At 40.3% G+C, this 25572-nt stretch overlaps 1 protein-coding gene across 5 annotated transcripts in view; it reads left to right on the top strand.

Annotated features, from left to right (window-relative positions):
• Positions 1–25572, top strand: part of nrxn2a (neurexin 2a) — a 143027-nt gene that overhangs the window by 62012 nt on the left and 55443 nt on the right. For all 5 annotated transcript variants that reach the window (XM_015960739.3, XM_015960742.3, XM_015960738.3 and 2 more), the window contains one exon: positions 395–514. In XM_015960739.3, coding sequence (XP_015816225.1) covers positions 395–514 — 120 coding nt within the window. The remainder of the gene's footprint in view (positions 1–394; positions 515–25572) is intronic.

Here is a 25572-nt window from a genome sequence, read left to right as displayed (position 1 = left end):
ATGAAGATGAACATTCTCCAAACTTCACAAACTTTCTCCTCTGTTGTAGATAGCTTGTCAACGAGCTCAACACTACACACCTAATCCCATACCTCTCTACCTTTTCAAGTCACATTTTATGATTAACCATATCATAAGCCTTTTTTAAATCAATAAATATCCCTAGAACATGTTTCTTCTGATTGATATTGTAATTTCTTCCACAGAATGCACCAGAGCTGGTGATGTTGAACTATTCGATCTAAATCCACACTGACAGTCTGATATTATCTTGTATTTAGTCAAAAATATTTCGAGTTGGTTATCAAACATTTTTTCTTGGATAGGAGTACAGGTGAGCTAACTAAAGTAGAAATTAAAAACTGTTTCTCAGTCTGCTGTGGATGCCCTGCAGGTCCCAGCACCACCTGCACAGAGGACTCCTGCCACCACCAGGGTGTGTGTCTGCAGCTGTGGGAGGGCTTCTCCTGTGACTGCACCATGACCACCTACGGCGGACCCTTCTGCAGCGACCGTGAGTAAAAGACGCCTGACCGGGTGGGATTCTGGGAAGAGTCTTCTTGATGGAATAGCACTGAGAGAACGCAGATCCAATTCCAACATCATTATATAAAATTCAGCATGGATCCTGTTCTCATAAGAACTCAGAGTCATTTTTAATCTACAAATCGAAGAAGAAAATGTGGTTAACAATCTGAAAATATTCACTTCAATAATAATATTATGCTAACATGTTTATTTTAATTATTGTAACATTATAATTGCTTCAACAATCTTATGTTTAAAATAATATTTCATGAAAAATATATGAATGAGTTATTTATGACAATGAAACAATCATATATAACAAAAACAATTAACTCACTATGAGCCTTTTTTTTTACTTATAATAGCGTTTATTAGTCCATTCACGATGAGCCACGCATCGTTTGCTGCAGTCGACTACAATAATAACACAGATTGTTCTTTGTGGTTTTTGGTATTAAAATGTGCCGTTATTAAATCCTATTTGGGATATAAAAAGTATGTTGCACAGTATAATCTCCATAGGGATGCTGTGTAAGGATAATATGATGATAACAGTGCTGCTGAGAGAGTCAATGTGGTGAAAAACCAGAGAGGAAACATCTCATCACTGATGATTGGAGGTTCGTTCCTTCCCACGCTGATTGCAGCTCCAGTTCTGAGGGGAGATTCCAGCAAGCTGTAAGAAAGTCAACATAGAAGTAAGGAGAGAAAAAGCCTAGTCCTCCATGATTAGAAGCATATTAATTATCTCAAACTGATTGTAGCGGAGCGAATAGGTGCTGTACGTAATCTCAGCTATCAAACGCTGCTTTCCTGTGTTTCTGATTCCAGAAACTATAAAACAGGTTTGCTGCTTGGTGTGATTGATGAGAGAGCTGTGCTCCTCTATATATGTAATTACTGTCCTAAATGAATATGCTCAGGTAATAATGTTGAAGCCTGAGTTTAAATAACATCATTTAGTTTTATAAATAACAGTAACAGCAGTTGTTGTTGAGCACGGCGTGAGAGCTGCCCGTTCCTGCTTCTTAGCAAACACATGATGTAGCTTTTGTTATTCTTAATGAAATTCTACTTTTATTATACAGCACACACATTTAAAATAAATGTTATCCGTGTTTTTATTTTATCTCTGGTGTTGCTTAATATTTACCATCTTATTAACTTTCAGCACCTGAAGCAATAAAAGGACTTTTATTTTTTTCTACTGTTTATGATGTCTGCACCGCGAGGATCACTATTCACGTCAGCTGTGGTTTTCCAGCACACGGCCCTCCTAAATAAAGCATGCTGCTGATCGTTATTACCTTTGATGAGGTTTGAGAGCTTAGTGTGTTTCTGTGGTTGTTTGGTGCTAATTATAAAACAACATAACAAACCAAGAAAGTCCTCGCATTATTCTGCAGGGATCATCCAATTAGGATGTTTACATCTGCTGGTGTTTTAAGGGCTGCAGACGTTTACTGTGCAGAGATGTTTGGTGGAAGGAGGCTGAGGTGAGCTCTGTATTGATTTCACGAATGAATCAACCTATTCCATTCAGTTTCAAATCTTACATTCTGTAATCTCATAACCTCTTTTTTGTGTTTATTTACCCATTCCTTGAAAAATAAAATCCAATTCATGCACGGGTCTTCAAAGAGACAGCTCAGAAGTTACAGAGAAGCAGCACGTTCAACTAAAATCCAATTTCACTGCAGCACTCTTGGGTTTCCTTCTCTCCCGTTCTGGGAGGCCTCTCAATCTCGCGGGCGGTAAATGGCACGGCCGGCCCAAATCAAAGGTCAAACCAATACATCAGTCCTGTCCTCTAGTAAACAGCAAGCCTGGCGCTTCACAGTGCACCATCATCGTAGCCATTAAAACAAACAGAAATGGGACTCATGCGAAAACCATCACACACACGCATAGGCGTGTTCATCTCTTTTGTTAAACGTCTCTGGAGCGTGAGACTGGGGTGTTTTACTGATCAGATTCATTTAACAAACCTAAAAAAATGCAGCAGGAGTTTATCCAAATTCTCATTTTTGCTTAGTGAGTTTTCGCCTCAGTGCATTAATATCCACAGATCAGTTCATCAAGTTTGCTTCGAACATCTGTGCTTATTTACCTCCAGGTCATGGTTTCATTACCGGAGCCACTCGCTCAGCGCTCTGAAGTTATGGGATGTGTAATTATTGGTTAACCTCTGCAGTTACAGATAATTGTTGGGCTCGTTCATCACCTGCTTGTGTTTACATCCAGGCCTCCCTCTGTGTGAGTGAACCTTGTTGCCTCTGAGCACAACCACTCCCGGTCTAAACACCCTAATGTTCCTTTTCACAACAATAAATTATTTTCCACTCAACTTCCATGTAGCCCATAAAACGTCTGACAGCCAGTGTGACAACTGTACGACTTCCCATGACATGACGTGAACAATGCAGCGCTGAAAGGCACAAAGAGAGACCCCTGATTTTAACTGTGTGGCACAACTGCTCCAGCGACTCTCCCCCTAATTGATTTCTGTGTCCTCCCACTCAATCTCGGTCGTGCCAGTCAGCGTACAATAAGCACCCCACACACTCGACAGACGCGAGAGATTTCACCTGACATGGCTTTATGTAACCGGAGCGCCTGAAACCGTCAGACATCTGTAGAGTGGAGCCCACCGTCACCAGGAACTGGTAAGTCAACATTTTTCTTTGGAGGGTTCAGCTGCATCGTCCAGCTTTCTGCTTGAAAATTAGCAAGAATATTGGTGTAGTTTGTTGTTTTGCCACATTGCAACTTATTCATTCTGCAACAAAAGAGCCAGGTGTGTTTTATTTAGCTGATGCAATGTTATGTTTCATGTTTGTGTGTCGCAGAGTCTCTCATGGATCACTAGAAAGATTCTCAAGACACTTCTAGAAAGTTTTTGCAGAATCTGCATCTAACACCAAATTCAAGCCAACTGACCTCATGAAAGTGGCAAAAATGTTTTAATCAAAGGTCTGGAGTTGTGCTGAATGAGTGCTACAGGTTGTGTCTGGCTCAAAGCTCAGGCCACACAGTCAGTTTTTCTGCTGTCCTAGACAGATCTATCTTGAACAGAATGGTGATGAGAAATGGTGAACACGAGGGTGATTTGAAGGCCTGTAGCCGTGCAGCCGCCCTATGACAGCTTTTAGCATTGTCATGACTAAATTCAGCCTCCCAACAGTTAAGCAGTGTCAGAAAACCTACGACTGTGGGCTGCAATCGGCAAAACAATAAAACCAATAAAATACACCCGGGGAGTGGCTTGATAAACTTGTGACGTGTACAGAGTAAGAAAGTAGCATTAGCAACAATTATGCGGGGCTGTGTAAGCCACAAATCATTCTTTTACTCTCACATACAAATGTTCTCCTCACACATGCTTACATTCTGTTCATACGTACACACATATACATATTCTTTGCACACACACATATATTGTCTTTACACACACACACACACACACACACACACACACACACACACACACACACACACGCTTACACACATTTATTCTCTCTACACACAAACTGCTGAAACAGCATTTCCGTCACTCTTTTGTACATTCGTTCTGTGTGTAACTTCATTATGTAGCTTAGTAAAATAAATGTTTTTTACTTCACATGTTTCGGCTAATGACTCTAGCCATCATCAGAGTTCTAGCGTTTCTGTTTTCATTCCAGCTAACTAGACCTGGAATTATGTTTTATTTAGATGAAAATGATTGTTCTAATGTAGATTGCACATGATATTTGATCAAGCTGAACTTTACCCTGACGATTGTAGTCAAGTGAGCCGACACTTGGAGGTCAAGCTGCCAATTCTGGAGCTCTGCTAAAGGTTAGCTGCACGCAGGAACATGTGGACCACTCTTTTTGGACTGTCGTTCAGAGTCTAACAAAAGAAGTGAGAAGGGTAGCACTTTTTCCACTTTCATCATTGGGTATCTGTCAGCTGTTAGTGGCGTATACTTTCTAGTGTGTATGCTTGCTAGCTTTATTGTGTCTTGCTAGAGAGAGATGTCGTGCGGTTAGGCTCATAGAAATTTTGGCCTGTGTAGAGCGCCACCTCTCTAGAGTCCTCACAGTGGGACAAAAACACACAGCATGGTCTGGGCTTAAATCATAGCTTATCCTGGAAATTCACCAAAGCACAATTAACTCTGTCATATTGTAACATGAGATGATATTAAACTCTAGCATGAAAAGCAGTGGCTGGTGTGTGATTATAAGTTTCTCAGCTGTATGAATATCCAGAAGGCTAACTGACCCAAGGCAGACTGAAGTTAGTTTAGATTTCTCTACTCAGTAATAAACAAAACAATTAATTAGAGATACGTGATAATGTTTTATATCTGATTCAGGAAGCAGATACACTTTGCTGAAATGCTCCTTTATTTTTTTCCATTTTCAACCTTCATTTCAGGTGGGGTTCTCCACAATTATGAGTCTGCCCCAGACGGGATAATCCAGGATAGAGATTCAGACTTAATCTCACGCCCGGGGGCAGAAGCTTCAGAAAAGTTATTGCTGTTAACAACATGATGACCTAGCGGGATCTGACGTAGGAGACACATTGATTTTTAAAAAGTTGGACCCAAAGTGACACATTCCCTAAAAACTCACAGTTTTTGTGCTGTTTACAATACAAACATTTTTAGGCAGATTATTTTATTTAATATGCTGCTGTTAAAATGCTAGATGTGGTTGAAGCTTTTTAACATTTGTCTTAGCAAATTTGCTGATTATTATCATCTCATTACCAACAGTTTCTCTCAATCAGAGATGAAGATGAAAATTTGGCCAATGTTGTTTCTTACGTCTAATCGATCCAACATCAGTATCTAATTTATTATTTCTAAAATGTGGAAGGTGGTCAGTAAACAATCTAATTGTTTTACGACGTAAATTTAGAATTTCAGGACGGCAATTTTCTCATTTTGTGCAGTTTAGCTTCCTTTGGTGAAATCAGGGTGCAGCTGAAGGCCCTGCTTTGGTGGTTTTGTTTATTAACTAAATACCAGAAAGAAGAATTTCCTTCATCTTTGTGACCAAATTGAAATAAACCTTCCTTTACATCACAGATTTTCAGTTAAAGGGATATTGCAGATGTTCCTCGCTCTGTATTTTTATAAGCAATTGCCTCAGTCTGGAGGAATAGTGTTTATGTCCTTCAGCACTGATGGGCTAACGGCTGATACCTGAACCTAACCCTCACTAACCCTATGGTCATCAGTCCTAAAGGATACAGACTCTGTTTTTCCAAACTGAAGCTGTTCAGGAAGTGATGACTGAGATAGTTTTTATTTATAATGTTGATGAGGAAACACAGCAAAAGGGACGTTTTTGTTACTAGTTATAATAAAGTCATTTTGGGGATGATAATTATTTTTACAAAATAAAACCTTAAAACATAGAATGAGTGACGAGTCAGGTTTGTAAAGGTTTATGATTTATTTTAGATTTATTTTAAGGAATAATTTAAAGAATACAGCTGAAGGAGAAGCTATTGAGGCCTATTTTATAGTTTTGCAATTGTTAATAGTTACGTTTTTGAATAAGATTCAGTTGTTTTTCCAACTTTTACGTATGACATTAACTCATTCACCGCCATTGACGACGAAAGTCGCCATTTTTAATCCAACCGTTCATTTGCATGTTTTTACTGTCAGCGGAACGAGCCCCCGCACCATGAGAACAAACATCTCAGCTCTAAAGCCGATCTTCATCCACACATGTCACATGTCACGTGATCAGGAAGCAGAAAACCCATGTGTTAGGAGATCGTTTTGGGCCGCTGCTGTAAAAAAAAAAGGCGAGGCGCGAACCGGAAAATCTTCTGCCGATCGCTATTCAACAACGGATTATGAAAGAACGGATAAAGCTCGAAACACGAAGATTCTTCCTGATGTAAGAGGTGAGTCTCGGCTTTGTTTTGGTAGTTTTGGTAGTTTTGGCGTCGACATCATCCTAGCGCGCAACGTTATTGTCACTCTTAAAAAAAACAGTAAAACGGTGAGAAATGCTGGCAGCGAAGGGCTTCATAATAGCATTTAAAGTGGGAAAAAAGCAGGGCGTGGCTACAGGCCCACCCATTTCTTATCGGGGCTTATACCCACTCAAATGACACCCCTAAAAAAATATGTAAATTTATTTTATTTTGTAGGGATTTCTTTTCAGGCCATCATACAGTGAAATGAAACAGAATTGAATGAAAATAATGGTATTTCTTATATGTATTTATATATGTGTGTGTGTGTGTGTGTGTGTGCGTGCGTGCGTGCGTGTGTGTGTATTAGGAGTGGGAGTTTAACTCGTTAATTTAGATTAATTAATTAGAAAAAATGATGCGTAACAATATTTCTGAACAATTAAAATGTGATCAATTAAGATTAATAAAAAATAAAAATAAATATAAAGATTAATTAATTACAAAGCCTCTAATTAGATTTTTTTATTGAGTCCCACCCCTTGTTTTCAATCATACTTCTTTTCAATTACATTTATTGGGCCCACCCATTTTTTCTTAGGCCCACCCACAAATGACTTTCTGGCTACCCCACTGGAGTGAAGGCACGGGTGGAGACGTATTTCATCCACACTTCCTGTTAGGAAAACGCTTCTGAAAAAGGCGTCGTGTCGCGGACTGAGAGAGCGGCACTGAGGCAGTGGTAGACCGCACCCCCCTCAACCCCCCTTGCTTGTGTTGTTGGAGTTTCTAACGAGCGTGATTACACATGTCTACAGCACCATTAGACACTCGTCTATTGACCCTTTGCACGTGACGTCACGCCACTCATGAGACCGCCGCCTTCGCCATGATGGATGGCAAAAAGATCGTTCCGAAATTCCAGTGAAGGTAGTCAAAACAAGCCAGTTTGTAGCCTTTTATCGCTTTTATTTAGCTGATTTGACAGTAAAATGGTTTTAGCTTGCTGGCTGCACTAACAGACAAGGATGTAAACTCAACTAGTTTTGTTTTTTTAATAACTTTGATGGAGACTGAGGACGGAGATGAACTGCAGCGATCAATCAAGCGGACTAACAGGCCTCATATTTGCAGCGAGCATGTTTTTACCGGGTAAGATTAACGTTCATTTATTTCACGAGAAAGACAGGGACAAATGTGATGTGTTTATACTAGTTATTGATATTCCTGATGGATGGGTATTTCACCACGGAGGCTGCACACCGTCCACTGTAGTGTAAAGCGAGACAATTATTAACAATATTAAAGCTCCGATATATGATTACGTGTGTTAAAATTACGTTATTTATTTATTTGAGCGTTGGCGTTCAGAGATCTTCTCATTCTGGTGTGAGAGCAGCAGCTGAACCCGGTAACACCACAGGCAACAGAAGCTGGTAGAGATCCGGACTTTTTAATAATCAGCTTTGGTGTAAAGTGAAACGCTGTTTATAACATAATGTTATAAATCCAGAGAGGTGAATTTAGGCTAAGTCAGCAACATGTTTACATCGGTGAACAGCTGCAGAGAGAACGTAAGCTAACGTTGGTAAGCTAGTTAACATACCGCTCTCTATGAGCCCCCGCTAGATGCGCTACATCTTCTGATAACTGAACTGGGCATGAACTAGTTGAAGGAATGCTGGAGGAGTTTTGTTTTTGTTTTGATCGCAAAAACAATTTCAGGCTGTACTTTTCCCTTTGTTTAGTACTCGTGTTGCTCACTGTTTACATGCTTTTGCCATCCAGCATGGTGGACCCACGTGATTAGGTGACGTCGGTGCAAAGGGTCAATACAGGTCATCAGCAAAAAAAAACTTAATTTAGGTTCTACTTGCTCTTTAATTATGTATTAGTACAATTTACTTGTGTTTTAATTATTTATATATTTTCCTAAAAATAAAACAGCTGAATAATCCATCATTAGTTGTTGCTTTGTAGAAAAATAGATCATTTGTGCAACTATCACATCTCAACTCTTGTTCAGTTTGCCCAGCTCTTTTGGAGCTTTCAGCCCTTCAGCCATAAATAAAACAAACTTTTTTGACAATTAAATAGATGTGAAGTGAAGGCAAGCACCTGAGGGGATAATTGCCCACTTTGTCTTATTTTTGCTTCTGTCCTTGCAGATTCTCACATTAAAAGATGGGGAAAAAAAGATTCTTGCGTGATGCACTTGAAGGGTTTTTCTCAGTGCGGCAACTTTGCATAAAAAGAAATCTCACTCACAGACCTATTGAACATAATTAATAGCTAATCAGGCTGTTTTTATTGCAGACGGCATCGGTATTCAGACCCGATGAGTTTCTCTGTTCTCAGTAACATTTAGTGGGATCCTGCTGAGACTCGTAGTGATGCTGACACAGTGTGTTCAATAAACTGTCACCAATCTGAAGTGTTTACACGTTAACTGCACATGGGATTACACGCGGACACAATCAGAGATTTCTGTTCACACAAACTAAATCAGTTGCTAGGTCGTTAGCTAAAACAACTCACCTACTCTCATTTATCAACCCTCTAGTCAACCATCAGTGTGATCAGAAGGTAACAGAGAACCATCTGTTAAATCAGTAGAACTGACGGCATCAGCTGAGCCTTTTAGGAATAACTGAAGTGTTGGATTATCCTCAGACTAGCAGGGGCGATTCTAAGATCAGAGGTTTGGGGGGGCTGAGCACCCAGAGAGCTGCCCAGCCAGGAAAGATACAATTAGTGTTTTGCAAAATTCCATTCCATATTTGTGAAAGAAAAGTAATACACTGTTTTCACAAATCAATTAAAGGTTTCCCAACTCAAAAACTGTTTAATGGATTCTGCTATTTGTGTAGAAAAATCTAGCCCAAAGGTGATTTACTTTGATAATAGGACCAGGTTAAAGACGCTTCTCTTTCCTAATCGGAAATTAGAAATGGGAACCAACTTCAGCTCTGTCAGAGACAAACAGAGAAACATCAGAATAAACAAAACCACCTTGAAAATTTTAATTTGGGATTATGATTGTTAATTATTGATTAAAATGATTCATCAGAAAACATTGCAAAATATTAAGAAATTACTTTAATTTGCGTTCTACTTCTTCTACAGGTGCTCAAAAGAACATGGTGCGGCAGTCACCTAGCCAATCAATGGTGTCGTATGGACTACTTTGGTCACGTTTTAGATTAAAGGGCAACGTATTTGCAAAGCTAGAGGAGCAGCAGGTCGGGCAAATGTCCACCGATTTGAGTTGTTAGGTCAGGCGGTATTAAAATGCGGGTTAATGTCCAATGCGTTTTGGACAACTGTGGATTACCTGGAAGGTTTCTTAGAAAAACATCGGCTAACTCCTAGCTAACATGCTGTAAACATGAAGACTGGAAATGATAAAAACGTGTGGGTTCTGAATGGTAGAAGGTGAACACGGTGCCACCTATCCTGGTTTAAGGCAGATAGCCTTAAACCACTGTAGCATCAGCCACTCAGAAAGGAGCACGGTGCCTGAGTTTAATTTTTGTTGTTAAAATATAACATTTTTACCAAGTACTGTATGGTTTTCATTTAGATGTGCTAAACAAACAAATACAGTAAAAAAATAAAATAAAACTGGGCTAGAAACGCCGTTGGCTGTCAGATTTAAACTCCCTCTCCATGGTCTCATTCAATGCATTTTCAATTAACATCTTTCCTCTGATGTTTGTCATGTACAGTGGAAGTCAAGGCTTTTATTCATTATTGATTATTAAATTAACTGTTAATCTCATCTGTAAGTCTCATTGCATTAAATTCCTTTGACCATAGCTATCCAGTGAAGAACAGACTCCATTAGTTCTTCTCATCTTTGTTGCTCAGGTCAAAGAAGCTCAACAAACATCAAAGTCGATGGCTTCAGTCTGCAGAAACAGTTTCTCGTTTTCCATCCATGTACATTGTAGTTCTGTCTCATAGATGTTTTTGTTTAGGACACAAACACTGATGTACAAAGATCATTCTGTCCAGCTACTTTTGCAACTCCAACATGTCTCAGTTGTCTTTTCCAAAAGTTATGTTACCCATCATTATGTGGAAAAGCTCTATTATTGTTAGCAGCAAACTGGGGTCCTGCGTGAAGTTTAGGGAAGTTTAGCGGGATGCATGATTGAGACAGGACGGGCCTCTCTGGCCTAGACTAGGAGGCCATCACCATTGCACCAGTGCAACATGGTCTTCTCATGCAGCTCAACCCTAGGCAGAGTGAGAATCCTGACAGGACGTGTGTTATTGTACGATTGTGGGCATGCTGCTGGTATAAACGCACAGTGAGGATGCATAAGCATCTCTTTTGATGGGTGAATGGTGGAAAAAAATATATTTCCAAAAAAATCTAACTTCTAATTACAAAATATCAAGATTTAATCTGTAAATATTACTGATAAATTCAGCTGCTGTATCCTTGCTCTGTTCAATTTTTCATTTCTACTATTGACAGTGGTCTGAATTCATTCTTATTCTCAGAAAAATATGCAAAAGAGGTGACTCTGCACTGCAGCACATTTGTTTTAGCTGACTGCTAATCACAAACATTTCTCCAGTTCCCTTTTTTATTTGCACATTTTTACAAAGTTGCTCAAATGTGTGTTTTTATTCAGTAGCTTTTTAAAACTTGTATCATGCATGTTACATAAAAGTAGCTTTTAGTTTCTGTATATCAGTTCGTATCTGTGCTTCAGGATTCAGGGCTGAGCTGTGTGTGTGTGTGTGTGTGTGTGTGTGTGTGTGTGTGTGTGTGTGTGTGTGTGTGTGTGTGTGTGTGTGTGTGTGTGTGTGTGTGTGTGTTTCTCCACAAACAAACCTGTTCATTATTTACTGTGCCTGCTGCCTCTCTGACCCCTTGCAGCTCTCTGGTAAAGAGTCACGGGTGGAGATAATTTAATACGAGCTGATGGCTCATTAGAATACAAGCAGATGCAGGATGTGCGAAGCTATGTTCAACAGATTTGAAAATGCAAGCCACAGTGCCAGTTTCACTCAGATATGCGACAGGTTATTTCATGATTAGTCATGGCCTATTATGACTCACCCTGCAAACACCGAGTGCGGGAGAGGGAGTTCAATCTTTTGCCAGTGTCACACTGACTAACGGAGTTAGCAGAAATGTGCAAACCGCTATAATACACATTTCTGTCCACACCGGAGTTCAAATCTGTCACAGGAAGGAGCCTCAGTGTGCAGCTATTTAAGTGAGTTCTACGTTTTCTCCTTATGTGGGTAGATGTGTGTGTGTGGATTAATTATGATTCATTTACCTTATGTGTGTGTGACGTTTTAAACAATGAAAATAGTTGGGTTGTGTTTTTGGACCAGAAGTTGATTTTAGTCATCTAGAATATTTTCATCTAATAAAGATGTTCACATATAAAGGGATAATTCAGGTGAGACGAACATTAGTGTTTTAAACAGCTCTTAGGATGACCTCAGCTTGGAGAAACAGTAAATAGTTTTGACAGGACTGACAAGCTAACAGCTAGTCAGAGTTGGACCAGTTCCAGTAGAAATTGATACCACTTTAAAGATAATTAAATTCCTGCTCATGCGGTTACTGAGAACCTCTGGCAGAAAGTGATGGGATCCTTGGGCATGGCCTGCTCGCCACAATAAAGAACACATAAAAATGCACAGAATTTTGGGAAATGATCAAATGCCTTGGAAGTAGCTCAGATGTCCAGCTGCATAGTGGAGCAGTGTGTAGCACTGTTGTCCCCAACAGTGAGAAGGTTGCAGGTTTGAATCCTAGCTTTGGTCTTTCTTTGTGTTTTCATGTTCCCCCCATGTGTGCGTGGATTTTCCAGCTGTTCCTGCCTCCTCCCACAGACCAACAACACAGATTTTAGTGGATCAGAGACTTATTAGTCTGGGTGTGGGTGAGTGTGTGACTGGTTGTCTTTGTGTGTCTCTGTGATGAACTGGAGATCTGTCCAGAGCGTCCCCCACCTCTCTCCTGAGGACTTCCCACAACCCTAGTGAGGATGATGTGGTTAGGAAGATGAATGAGTGAAGATAAATACATAAATAATAAATTTATAACTCAATAAATGTGATCCGTGAACTGTTTCTGTAGTCTTTTGTAGTCTTTCAGAGAGAAAGATTATTATTATTATTATTATTACTATTATTATTATGTTATTATTATTATTATTACTTTTATTAGAGTAAGTGGCAGTCATTTTTTACACTTCATTTGTAGCCTGCAGATGTTTTACTGCCATGAAAGCAGCAGCTATTGAGCCAAAGTATTTATAAAAGGCTAATATTTGTGTCAGTGATTTAAAAATTATCTTCATTGAATGCTATTATGCTGGTGAACTCGACTCTCATTGTCAACACCCTCCACCGTTCCTTCAAGCAGAAAGAACTCATTGTGTTATAGAGCTGTGTAAATTACCTAGGAGCGCTGCGCTCCCGCTCTTCCCTGCAGAAGGATGAAAGCGTGTCTGACCAGCAGCACTCTAAAGGGAAGTGTGTCGTAATCTTGGAGGTGGATGCACGAATCAGGATGAAATTATAATGCAGACACATACGTGACATTTCTCTAAAAAATGGGGATGGGGGTGGGGGGGGGTTTAAAGTAATCTTAATTCTGTAAAAAAAGGTTTAAAAGGCAGTTCGTGAAACTTACTTCAAGCTTTAACTGAAAAAAAGCTGTAATGTAATGTATTTGTTATTTTTTGTACATTTTATTTTTGCAGCATTAAAGGTCTGAATAGAATTTAAGCTCATAATTTTGAAAAAATTAATAATTAAAAGAAGTTTTTTAACTATCTCTGGCAGCAGATTTTGTCATGTTCAACACCTAGAAAGTACTCCTACACCAGTTCACGTTTGTTTATTTATTTAGAGTATCTGCTGTCCTCTCAAACCCTCCCGTCAGTCAGGATAGATGGCTGCTCACTCTTAACACCTGTTAAAGAGGAGTTTTCCTCTCCACCATCGCTACATGTTTGTTTAGCATGGGGATCACTCTAAAGTCCCTGACTCAAGTCAGTGACACAAGTCAGTGACTTGATCCAAATTGCTGGGTTTTCTTTCATAGGACACTTAATTAAATGGAATAATGAACTGAACTCAATAGCAGTTTAGGTTCAATTGTAATGTTTTCTCTGTGTCTTGAGATGACTCTTGTTCTGATCACTGTAAAACCCGATAATTTAATAACTCAAAATTTTGGATGAAACTGATTACATAAAAAATTTTGAGTTGATGAAATTGCAAATAACAAACGTCCCCAGAAGCCGGTAAAGTGCACCCACTCACTACCCACCCACCGCTGTGATGGACATCGGAGGAACGCTAACCACCGTGCGCCCTCACGGACACCAGAGGAACACGTTGCTTTTAACAATGAAAAAGTTGAACTAATTCAACACATTTGAGTTCTAAAAACAATGTTAAAATTATGAGTTTCATTTACTCAATATATTTGATTATTTTCAACGTTTGGTTTTACAGTGAGGCAAAGGCTGCCTTTTACTTAAATTGGTGGATTGCTAAAATATGGCATTTATATAATTGATGAATTGTATGTTCATCACAAGGAAACTAAATTAATATGTGCTTCTGATTTGAAAGCAGTTTCTAAGCATTTATATTTTAGAAGTTAGACACCTGGTGTTTGCTCAACTGATCAGTGATTTGTTGTTGAGTTATTTTCAAGTCATTTACACAATGCATCTCTTGTTTTCATTCATCCCTGTTCAGCATCCCACTGCTCATGAATATGAATGAACACAAATATTAGATGAGGAACGTGTTTTCCTTGTAGAAAAGTTGTGAAAGCAACATTTTTTAAGAAAAAGCAAAAACAGACAGCATCATCTGAGTATCTTTGTCATAAATGTCGACCTGGGAGAAAAGCTTCTGTTGCAGTATTTTAAACAAACAGTAAAACTAAAAGATTGCCTATGAATAGCTATCTGGAAGGCTGTATTTCAGCCTGAAACAGCCTCTGTGCAGTGACTGATTTGAACTGCCACAGGCATGTTAGGACCCCATCATCGCAGGATGGAGGCTCAGCAGTGGAGCGCATCTGCAGCCTGAACGGTGGCTTCCATGAGGGATTCATTTGCATTATAGGAGGAGGGTTTCTTTTTTATAATAACAGCCACTTTGTTTTAAGAGGGCATTTAAAAATAATAGTCATTTAAAGGCTATTTATTGAAAAAAATGCTTTTTTTGAAAATTGCTTTGTCACTAACTAAAGAAGTAGCAGCAATCATGATGTGCCTGCAGGTGAAGTAACCAAGAGCACATATAATTATGGCAATAAATGGTGTAAAAGTGGGGTCAGAGGCTTACCAAGAGGCTCAGTGCTTCTGCTCACAACGAGAGCTGTGGGTGTTTTAAGATACTAAATAAACGGCCTCACAGTGCAGTTAGTGCTTCTGTTCGCCCTTCTTTTTTTTTCAAAGTAATATTCAGCACAGCATCTCGCAGGCACCATCCAATTTTGGGACTCACATTATGCAAGACTTGATTACCAAGTGGTCAGTCCCTACCCCACACAGACTGCCCCTCTGTGCCCCACTCTTCATGGGAACATGGCGGGTTTTTACGTGACACTTAAGACCACGCAGCAGCTGAGCCTCAGATGAATGCTAGTCTATACCGGCTCCCCGGGGACGGTCCGGGGCTTCCTAGGCTCTACTGCAGGAGTTGTGTGAGAGGAGAAAGGTTACATTCAGTTTACATCATAAAGGAAAGACACCCACACACGCACGCGCACACACACACACACACACACACACACACACACACACACACACACACACACACACACACACACACACACACACACACACAAGCCTTCAAATACAGAGCCCCCTTCTATCTTGACTCATCTCTTACTTTCTGTCTCTCTAACACAGACAAAGTGACACACTCACTCAGGCACCATGCACTGCTCGGTGAAATTAGATTTGTTCTTTATAGAGATTTCAGGACAACAGAATCATTGCAGTGGGTTCTACCAAGTGTGTTCTGAAAACATTAAAAAAAGAATAAAACTATACAAACCAAAGAAAGAATCATTTTGGACTTTTCTAGTTTGATGGATTTCATTTACTCACTTGATAATAGGGGTAGACCAATATATCGGTCAGCCAATATACCTCCTTTGTAAAGCCAATTTAAAGTCAGGCACATCCCTGGGCAGCCCGATGCTGCTGCAGAATTTAATAACAGGGTGTTTCTCAATGCCAAGGAACCTTGCCTTGATGTCTTGGCCCCGCCCCGGTTGCCTAGGAGATACGTCATCAGGAAATGCCAAGGTGTGTTCCAATGTTCATGGTCTACCGAGGCTTCTGTTCTCCGTTTGTTAGCCATTTAGCTAACAGCTTTGCCTTGGTCAAAAATTTCCCAGAATACACTACAGTATTTTCAAAAGGATGGCAGATCAGAAGCTGGCAGCCACTTCGGGGGTAAATTTCAAATTCAAATGTAAGTCAACTAAGTGTAGCTATCAAGTTGATTTCTGAAATGTTTTTTTTTTTTTGAGATTCAAAGCAGTTATCTATGGTTGGTTAGTTGCTTTGTACTTGTTGCTTTGGTGGCTAGTAGGTAATAACTCGCTTAGATATTTTATTTAACCAATATATACACAATTTTAAAAGTAAAAGGCTGAAACTTATACGTAAAAAATACAACGTTATCTCCCTGTCACATGACGTTACGTGATCACCACGGTCACGTGATGCAAGTCAATTCCATTTAACCATTTTCTTTGACCAAGGATGGACAGTGTCCTCAGAAGCAAGGTGCCTGACCTTGCAAGGCATCTATCAGCAGGGTGGGCCAGTCACAGTAATCAACCTGTTGGGTGGGCCAATTACAGCCATAGACATGAATATGTAGATGCCCCATTGGGCACTGGATAGCGTAACAGCCTCGCCGCCATATTGGATGGGTCTCCTCACTCTCCAAAGTTTAGAGTGAGCAACTATGCCCGTTGTTGTGCATTTTAAGGTAACAACAACTGGCGTACTATTGAAAACAGATCACGTAGGATTACTAGTGACTTTTGTAGCCTACCTGATATGATTTTATATTAAAATTTTATTTTTTATTAATTTTGTGTAATTATATTTATATTATAATTATCATGCCAAACCTTGTGTCTGATTTTGTGAAAAAGGTAAATAACATGTGTTTTTAGTTGGGCAAGCCCTTTCCTCAATAGAAATGAATGCACTGGGGGCAAAATGGAGATCTATCTAAAATGGCAGCCAACCACTACGGAAGTTCCAATAGACAGCGCCAGTCCACGGGGCGTCTATGTATATACGTCTGTGATTACAGCACTCAATCGGTTTGGTGAGCCAATCACTCTATCAGCTTGTTGGGTGGGATGATGCAACTGATCCAGGGCTTAATTTGAACTGGATCTTGCCGGAACAAGATCTGGGAACTATTTTATTTTGAAAGGACCGTTCCGGCAACTGTCTGCTAGGATCTGGCAAATCACGTGACAAATTTGTGCTATATGTAGGATTCGAATTACAGGTGAGCTAAAGGGAGCTCCTGGAAGCCCTCAGCTTACACACCCAGGGGGAACCCGAAAATGATCTGGTTCTACTTATGTTACATTATCTATGTGGACTCTCCAGGGATTATTTTGAGGGGAGCTCTGATCGTTGACGCGCTCCAGACAGATGCATCCTGAGCACGGCCACAGTAACATTCTCAAAGTGTCGCCACCCCAGAAACAAAGTTAAAACGTGATCGTTTATGTAGGCTTATATCCTTTTATGATTTCTGTCATTTATTTGTGCCTGATGCGTTTTGCTGCTGTGGAGCGGAGCGCTTCACCTTTTTTGTCCTCTGGTGAATTCACCACACCGGTGCAGTCAACGTGGAGCGCACACTCCGCTATATTTGTGGGCGGTAGATCTTTTAGAACTGCAGTTCAAAGGTGAATATAAATGAAGCCAGGTAGCAGTTTTTCTTTAGGATTGAGATGCGATGCAGGAAGATAGTAAACAGAGACAGGACCGAAAAATAGTCAAATAAAAACAAGTTAGTTTTTATACCCGGTGGTTGCAACAAACAGACACCATCGAAGGTAATCAGAAGTGAGGAACAGAAACTGAGTTTGCGGCCGCTGCGCGGGGGGAGGGGGGAGACGGCTGAAGCAGGCTGTTTAACTTTGAAAATGTGGGCGCAGTTTTAATTACCCCCCCCCCCCCCCCCCCATGTTTTACCTTTAGTGAACTTTGGTTTGACATCAGTATTTGCATTCCGGGAACGTTTGATTTAAAAATTAAGCACTGCACTGAGCTAAACAACAAGATGGAGGCAGCGGCTCATTTGAAGTGGCTTTGGCATCGACTTTATTTAGACTTTTATTTGAGTCAAGAGGAGATACTTAAGTCCTTTATTTCGCAAAAGGATGTATTTGCGCCTTCTTCAACAGTGTATGGATTGCCCCGATGACTTAAATCTGTATCGGTGAGTATGTCACGTTGTTTGTTGTCCAATAGCGTAAGGAGAGAGTACAAAAGCCACCCTTCCCTCAACTGAGCTCCGTCCATGGGTCGTGGCCAGACTTTATTCACACATGTAGGACGGCTTGCCAGGTTACATCTTTATATATTTGTTAGGAAAAAAAAATGACATGCATTTAAATATTCTCAAATAAGTTTTAACTGATTTTAGTCAATAATTCTAATTAAAATGTTCAAAAACACCCAAAGATAAACTGTCAGTATTTTATAAAGCCTTTTTTTAGCTGTCATCTACACACCATCCAGCGTCATTTGGAATCGTAGGATGTCTGAGGAAGGTCTCGCCTTTCTCATCTCTGATTGGCTGGAAGGGCTCTTCCTACGATTGGCTATTTCATGTAGCAGCAAGTGTACATTAGTGTTTCCTCACTCATAAACCTGCAAACTGTAAGGTTAAAGCTAATCAGCATCACAGTATCCTATGCACCAGGGGTCTGTCTATTTCTCTCCTACTCTCCACTTCTTTTTATTTCTTTGTCACCTCCTCTCTATTCCTGGCTCATACCCTGGTCATTGTACAACAAAGTGCTCATCTCTGCGTGCTCAGCAAAAGAAAACCTCTACTTTTTTTCTACTCAGTTCATTTTGATAGATTGTGCTCTCACTTTCCACTCCGTTCAATGAATAATAAGAAGATCTGTTAAGCTTTCCCTCTTTTGTAAAGTAAGCTGCTCTCCCTGGTGCAGATTTTATTTCTCCGACTGGGATGTAATGCAGATAATGATATATTCATGGCACATGTATGTATTCTTATCTCATCTGATTCACTCAGCTCTGTCTTCAGCACACAGCCTCTGAGGCAGGAACACAATACTTCATGATTTCACCTTGAATGATGCACTCAAATGTCAGGCTAATAGCTTTTGGTTTGATTCAACTTTCATCCACATTCAACAAATAATTCATGAAAATGTGTTTTTATTTCCATTTTCTACCAGGAGTTCAGACCCAATGATGATATTGCTCTAGTTAAGATGTAAGAGAGGTTTCTACACTGCCTGTCTAAAACAAAAGTCGCCACCTGGATTCATAAGCAAATGGGTAGGAGCCTCCAATTGGACATTTACTGCATGGGCAATATTCTTTCAACTGCAACAAGTTATTTAACATTTATTTAACTGGTGCAATGAGTTCCTTCTCATTTTTTAAACAACCATGTGGAAAGACACATCTGGTGGTTGTGGAAAAGATGTGAGTCTGTGTGAGGAGGGCCAGATCATTGGCATGCATCAAGCAGAGAAAACATCTAAGGAGATTGCAGAAACGACTAAAATTGAGTTGAGAACTGCCCAACGCTTTATTAAAAACTGGAAGGATAATGGGGAACCGTCGTTTTTGAGGAAGAAATGTGGCTGGAAAAACTCTTGAATGATCGTGATCGGTGATCACTTAAACATTTGATGAGATCGAATAGAAGAAAAACAACAGTAGAACTCAGTGCTATGTTTAATAATGAAAGTAAGAACATTTCCACACACACACAATGCTAAGAGATTTGAACAGCTGTGTAGCCATATGACAACCACTAATCAGTGAAGAAAACTGGGGGAAAGGCTTCAGTTTGCTAGAAAGCATCAAGGTTGGACTCTCGAGCAATTTAGGAAAATCATGTGGTCTGATGAGTCCAGATGGATCCTGTTCCAGAGTGAAGGTGCATCAGGGTAAGAAGAGAGGCAGATGAAGTGGTGCGCCCATCATGCCTAGTGCCTACTGTACAAGCCTGTGGGGGCAGTGTTATGGTCTGGGGTTGCTGCAGTTGGTCAGGTCTAGGTTCAGCAACAGGATGTGCTCCAAGAATGACACCAGCTGACTACCCGAATATCCTGAATGACCAGGTTATTCCATCTTCCCTACTGACACGGGCATATTCCAAGATGACAATGCCAGGATTCATCGGGCTCAAATAGTGAAAGAGTGGTTCAGGGAGCATGAGACATCATTTCCCACACGGATCGGCCACCGCAGACTCCAGATCTTAACCCTGTTAAGAATCTTTGGGATGTGCTGGAGAAGGCTTTGTGCAGCGGTCAGACTCTACCATCATCAATGCAAGATCTTGGTGAAACATGAATGCAACACTGGATGGAGATAAATCTGGTGACGTTGCAGAAACTTATCAAAGCAATTGCACAGCTAATGTGTGTGTAGTCAAGCTAATGGCGGTCCAACGAAATATTATAATGAATGACCTTTCCTGTGGGTCACAACTTTTTTTTTGGCCAGCTTGTGTAACTCATAATAAAGAGCCCTAAGAGCAAATCTCATTCTTTGTTGTGGGTGTAAATATACCTAAAACACGACTTTTAGTCTGTTTCAGACACACGCTTGTTTCCCAGAAGAGTGAGACATAATAAATTAAGAAAATTTAAACAATACGTCACAACGTGTGTGTGTGTGTGTGTGTGTGTGTGTGTGTGTGTGTGTGTGTGTGTGTGTGTGTGTGTGTGTGTGTGTGTGTGTGTGTGTGTGTCCTTGACAAATAAAAGAAACATTTAAATATGCATTTTGTACTTACTCAGGTTGTCTTTGTCTGATGTTTAAACATTTAAACACTTAATTATTTAAACGATGAAAAAGCACAAACAGGCCAAACCTCCAAGGACATAAATATTTTTTCAAACGCTCTTGATAATAAAAATATTGAAGTTTTTTTTCAGTTCATCTAAACTCTCGGTAGTGTCCTCTATTCAGTGAAACATGATATAATTGTTCTGAATTCAATAATTTACTAGCAGTGATATTATTATAGCTGTGTTGTTGTTATTCTGGCTTCTCCTCCTGTTCAGTGCTGGAGGAAATTGTTTTTATCCTTGGTGTGAAAAACAAAATAGGATGATGGATTTCTGAATGTGTGTAAAACTCTTCAGATAGTCAATGGCTCAGATCTGAAAGGTAATTACTGCAGTTTCTGCCTTCATATCAACATAGTCTTGTAATTGGTCTCTGATTTATCTCCAAAGTTATTAATTATTCTAATTACTTACAAGTGATATTCCTTTGTTAGACCTAACAGTGGGACTCGGATTCAATGAGCATATCTAGAGCTGAAATGGATTAAAATGCTTTCCTGGATGATTAAAGCTTTTTCGCAGCAATCACTGCCTTCTTCCCTTTTTTAGCCACTGTGCTGTATTCAGCCCCCACCCCCAAAGCTGTTACAAGTTGTGTCGACTCTTCTGTCCAAAGTGAATTTACAAGCAAGGAACAACGTCCCATCGTCTCACACAGGCCCGATAGTTAAGATCCAAATCTATTTGAAGTCTGAGAACAGGTAAAGGAGGGCAGAGTGTGAGTCTGGTGTTAAAGGTGTCAGCGAGATGGTGTTCGCAGCTAGAGAGGGTCTTCAGGAGATTGTTACAGGGAGAGAGGGGCACCCCTGATCTGATAGCATTTGGCAGCTCGTTCCATAATCGCCGAGCTGCTAATGAGAAGAGTCTGAGTGGAGACGGTCTCACATGTAGGGATGGCAGGAGCAGATGCTGAAGGAGGAAACGCAGGAAAACGCTGCCTGGACATTTTTAGACGGTATTTTTAGATGTGCTGCAGACCAAATAACGGGCCATATCAGGTTTTTTTTCTTCGTTTCTTTTTACTTTTTTTAAAGATGTTTATTTATGGAAATCTGAGTGATTTTCTACAAGTGCTGATCAGCAAATACCTCAATGGCTACCAGATGATGTGCAGACATCAGATTTGAGCAGGAGTGTTTGGGTGATGTGGCCTTTCACTGACAGCATTCTTTAATATAAACATTTAAATTGACATGCATTTATGCATATTTAGACTGCATGAATGAATGGTGATGATTGCCATTATTATTATTTCTAACATTATAATTTATATGCAGGATATTACCCCAACGGTGCTGTGACTAACGATGCAATAAACATTTGTTACTCAGTCTCAAAATTTCGGCCTCAAATCTCAAATAAATGCTTTTTGGACATTTTCAAAATTTCCCTTCTAAACTATAAACTTTTCCCATGGAAAATTTGGACTTCAGTCTTTTTCAGTTGAAAATGAGGATTTTCCTAGCATGATTACAGATATGTATGAGTTTTACTCATTTAATGCTCATATTCGTCAAAAGTGCTTTATCCGTACCGGATACTCGTCTGAAACGAGTATCCGGCTCATCCCTAGGTTCTATATTATTTTCCCTTATTGTGATATCACAATCTGGGACTTTTTGATATGGCTTGTTTTAGACATATTCAGGTGAAACTGGATATGTTTTTAAATGGTGCAAAAGTTTATTTATTTCAGTAATTCAACTTGAAAGGTGAAACAAATATATTTCAGCCTTTATTTGATGATTATGACTAACCCCTTCTTCCACCGGAGCCGTCAGCAGCGCGAGTCGGCCGCGTCTCAGGAGCAGCATGTCGCGGCCCTTACGCGCCGGTTCTATTTTCTACGCGTGATGCCTCTGAAACGGGTCAAGTTCGACATTTTTGGGGAAGGAAAGACAGGAAATCGGACGCGGAAACGGAGCAAAGCTCCCGAGATTTTCAGAATAAAGAAACGTACTTCCTTCCGGCTGCTTTACTTTAAAAAAAGTTACTAGCTGTGGGGTCCCGTGAGAAGTTATCACCTAGCTAGCAGTCTCCTTTGTTTTTCAGGTCTGTATTGGCGACTATAAAACGGACAGAACATAAAACACAAACATTTTGGAGCCATGTTGTAGTTTTCTCCTGCTTGTTGTTGTGTTTACTGACGAAGTCACTCGTGTGACTTCGTGCTCTGTCGGTGACAGCTGCTCCCCTGCTGCTTTGCGTCTCGTGGGAAGGGCCAAGCAGCAGTTTACGCGAGCAAGACGTGCTGCTGCAGTAACGTGCTGCTGACGGCTCCTGTGGAAAGCCGGGGTTACAGCTGATGACAACCTCACATTCAATAACTAAGACAATTAAACTATTGTGAAAAGGTTCAATATTCTAGACTTAAAGTATCACACAGTCAATGAATCCAGCACACCTGCTAAGGGTTCCTGGGCCTTTAGATGATCTCTCAGCTGGATTATTGACACAAACGGACTTCAACACCATAATCTAAATTTTCTAGTTTCACCTGTAATCCCTGAAACCAAACACTGACAAAAAAGGAAAGACTGGTTTTATTTACATTTGGGGTCTTTGTAGAGGCAGTAAACTACAGGCATTCATTACTAATTAATATTGTTATCCCTTACATAGACCCTTACAGGTTAGTTGCACCTGGACAAGTCACAGATTATTTTTAGCATTCCTTGTGCTGGTCCCAAGTCTGGATAAACGCAGAGGGTTGTGTCAGAACCGATATAAAACTTAAACTAAATTTACAGTCCAAAAGTGTCAGGTATGATAAAAGGGTTTGAGCAAGAATAAGACAGTAGAAAGACCAGCGTCTCATTTTATCCTTCCAATTTTCATATTACACTCTTTGGCTCTCCAATGTGCATTTGTTAAATTTAGTTTGTACTATTTGGATTGCAGGAGAAAGTTGTTGTATCCAACAGTTCAAATTAAAATGCTAAAATGTTCCAGTAATGTTTTCTGTAGAGCTGCCACATGCTGCTGGAAACACATGAACACAGTTGAGATTAACTCCTGTTTTTTATCTGATCATACTGTTTTTCTGTCTCTTTTCACTCTGCCAGTGTTGCAAAGAGCAAAGTAGCGGTGCATTCTGGTCTGGAATCCCACCCCTTCACTCATTTTGTGGCCACTTACATGAAATATGATGTTAATTAATGTTAAGAGCTGAGCTCATGTGTAGGAAGGTATGACAAATTAATACTGGTTTCCAAAAATCACCCCCTCTTTATTACCTGTTGCTCAAAATTTACACTCTAGGGTTTTATGTTAAAGTCAAACTCCTCATTGTTTGTGTGTGTGTGTGTGTGTGTGTGTGTGTGTGCGTGCGTGCGTGCGTGTGTGTGTGTGTCCATGGCCTGACTGTTCTTTTCCTGACAACTCAATGAATCACATTTGATGGGTGAGAAAATTCCATCGTGCAACACAACGGCAGTGCGTGATTATCCAAAATGTCAGAGTGAGCAAACGAGTGATTGCTGATGGAGCCCAAAGGTTTGAATGTTAAATGTGAGCAGCAAATAAAACATTTCATTGTTTTTATTTTTCCACTGTATTTGAATGTGTGCAAATATAGAAACAATAAAAACAGTGATAAAAACAGATCAAATATTGTGTCTTCTACACAGCATGGTCCAAATAAACAAATGTCACTAACTTAAGCCAGTAAGTAACTGTCACCTGGCCTTTCCATCAGATGCAAAATTATTGCATAATCAACGTAAAGCATAGTACGCAGCAATTAGCCACCGTTATAGTGGCTGGTGTGTTTCCACCGACCGCAAAGCATCTCATTTTGGACCCATCCGATAAGTTGCATGCATCGCTTATGCTTCGAGTCTGTTTTTTGTGCTCTAGGCTTTGAGAACACATCAAGCTCATCAGTTCAGAGTTCCTGTTGGGCCAGACAGGAACTCAAATGCAAAAGCAGTGTAAAACATCTGGAAATGTTCAAAAGAAAAGTTATGTGCAGATTTCCAGCTGTCTACTTAGTAAGAAAATTACATCATTTCCTGCGACACCTCCGTAGCCGAGGTAAACGAAACAGCAAATTAACCACATACATGCTGCCGTGCTTCTGGGGACAGCAGTAGCTCAGAAGGTAGAGCGGGTTGTCCAGTAAGCGGAAGGTTTCGTGTTTGATCCCGGCTCCCACCAGAAAATGCTGCAAGACACTTAACCCGCCTTACCTGCTGGTGGTGGTAGGAGGGACCGGTGGCGCCTGTGTACGCCAGGCCTCCCCTCTCTCAGTGTGCCCTAGGGCAGCTCTGGCTACAATGTAGCTCATCCCCACTAACGTGTGAATGTGTGTGTGAATGGGTGAATGACTGATTGTGTTGTGAAGAGCCTTGGGGGGTTGTAGAAACCTAAGAAGGTGCTATACAAATGCAATCCCTATCTCCTTAACTGTTGTCATGTGAACAGGCAAAATCATGCATTGTCATTATTTGTTAGTATCGTGAACTGACGGGACCAGAACGCTCCCGGTGGGAAGGCAACTTGCGTTAAAAACCAAGGGAGCAGTTAAGGCTGCTGGCTTTGCTCCCAACATGGAAGTGCCAACACTTGACTTCCATGTTAAAAATGCTAATTTTACAACAGAATTAAACATGTTTACAGCCTGGTTCTACACCATTTTAGGTTTACATTCATGACAACTGTGATGGGTTGAATGTTTTTGTAACTCTTCTGTTAAGTAATTAAATGCTTGAAATTATGAATAATTAATGAGCATCAGAGCCACGAGCTAGCGCCGGGAGCTAGCTCTGGGAAAGACCTCAGCCTGGGCCTCATGTTAATAGATGTTCGACCATTTCAACTCTGTGAACTAGGCTTCTCCTTCTCTCGGCTGGGAACAGCTGCATCACGCAGGCGGCATGTTCCCGTGACCTGAGGGGGCTGAGACACATCCCACAACACAGCAACGATTTACCATGGTTGTGTATGAATAATAGATTAAATTAAGCCGCAAGAACGAGACTGAGCGCACTGTT

This window comes from Nothobranchius furzeri, chromosome 10 (assembly GCF_043380555.1).
Source record: "Nothobranchius furzeri strain GRZ-AD chromosome 10, NfurGRZ-RIMD1, whole genome shotgun sequence".
NCBI classification, from domain to species: domain Eukaryota; kingdom Metazoa; phylum Chordata; class Actinopteri; order Cyprinodontiformes; family Nothobranchiidae; genus Nothobranchius; species Nothobranchius furzeri.
The sequence above is the reverse complement of the archived record's forward strand: the minus strand, read 5'-3'. Positions and strand labels throughout refer to the sequence as shown.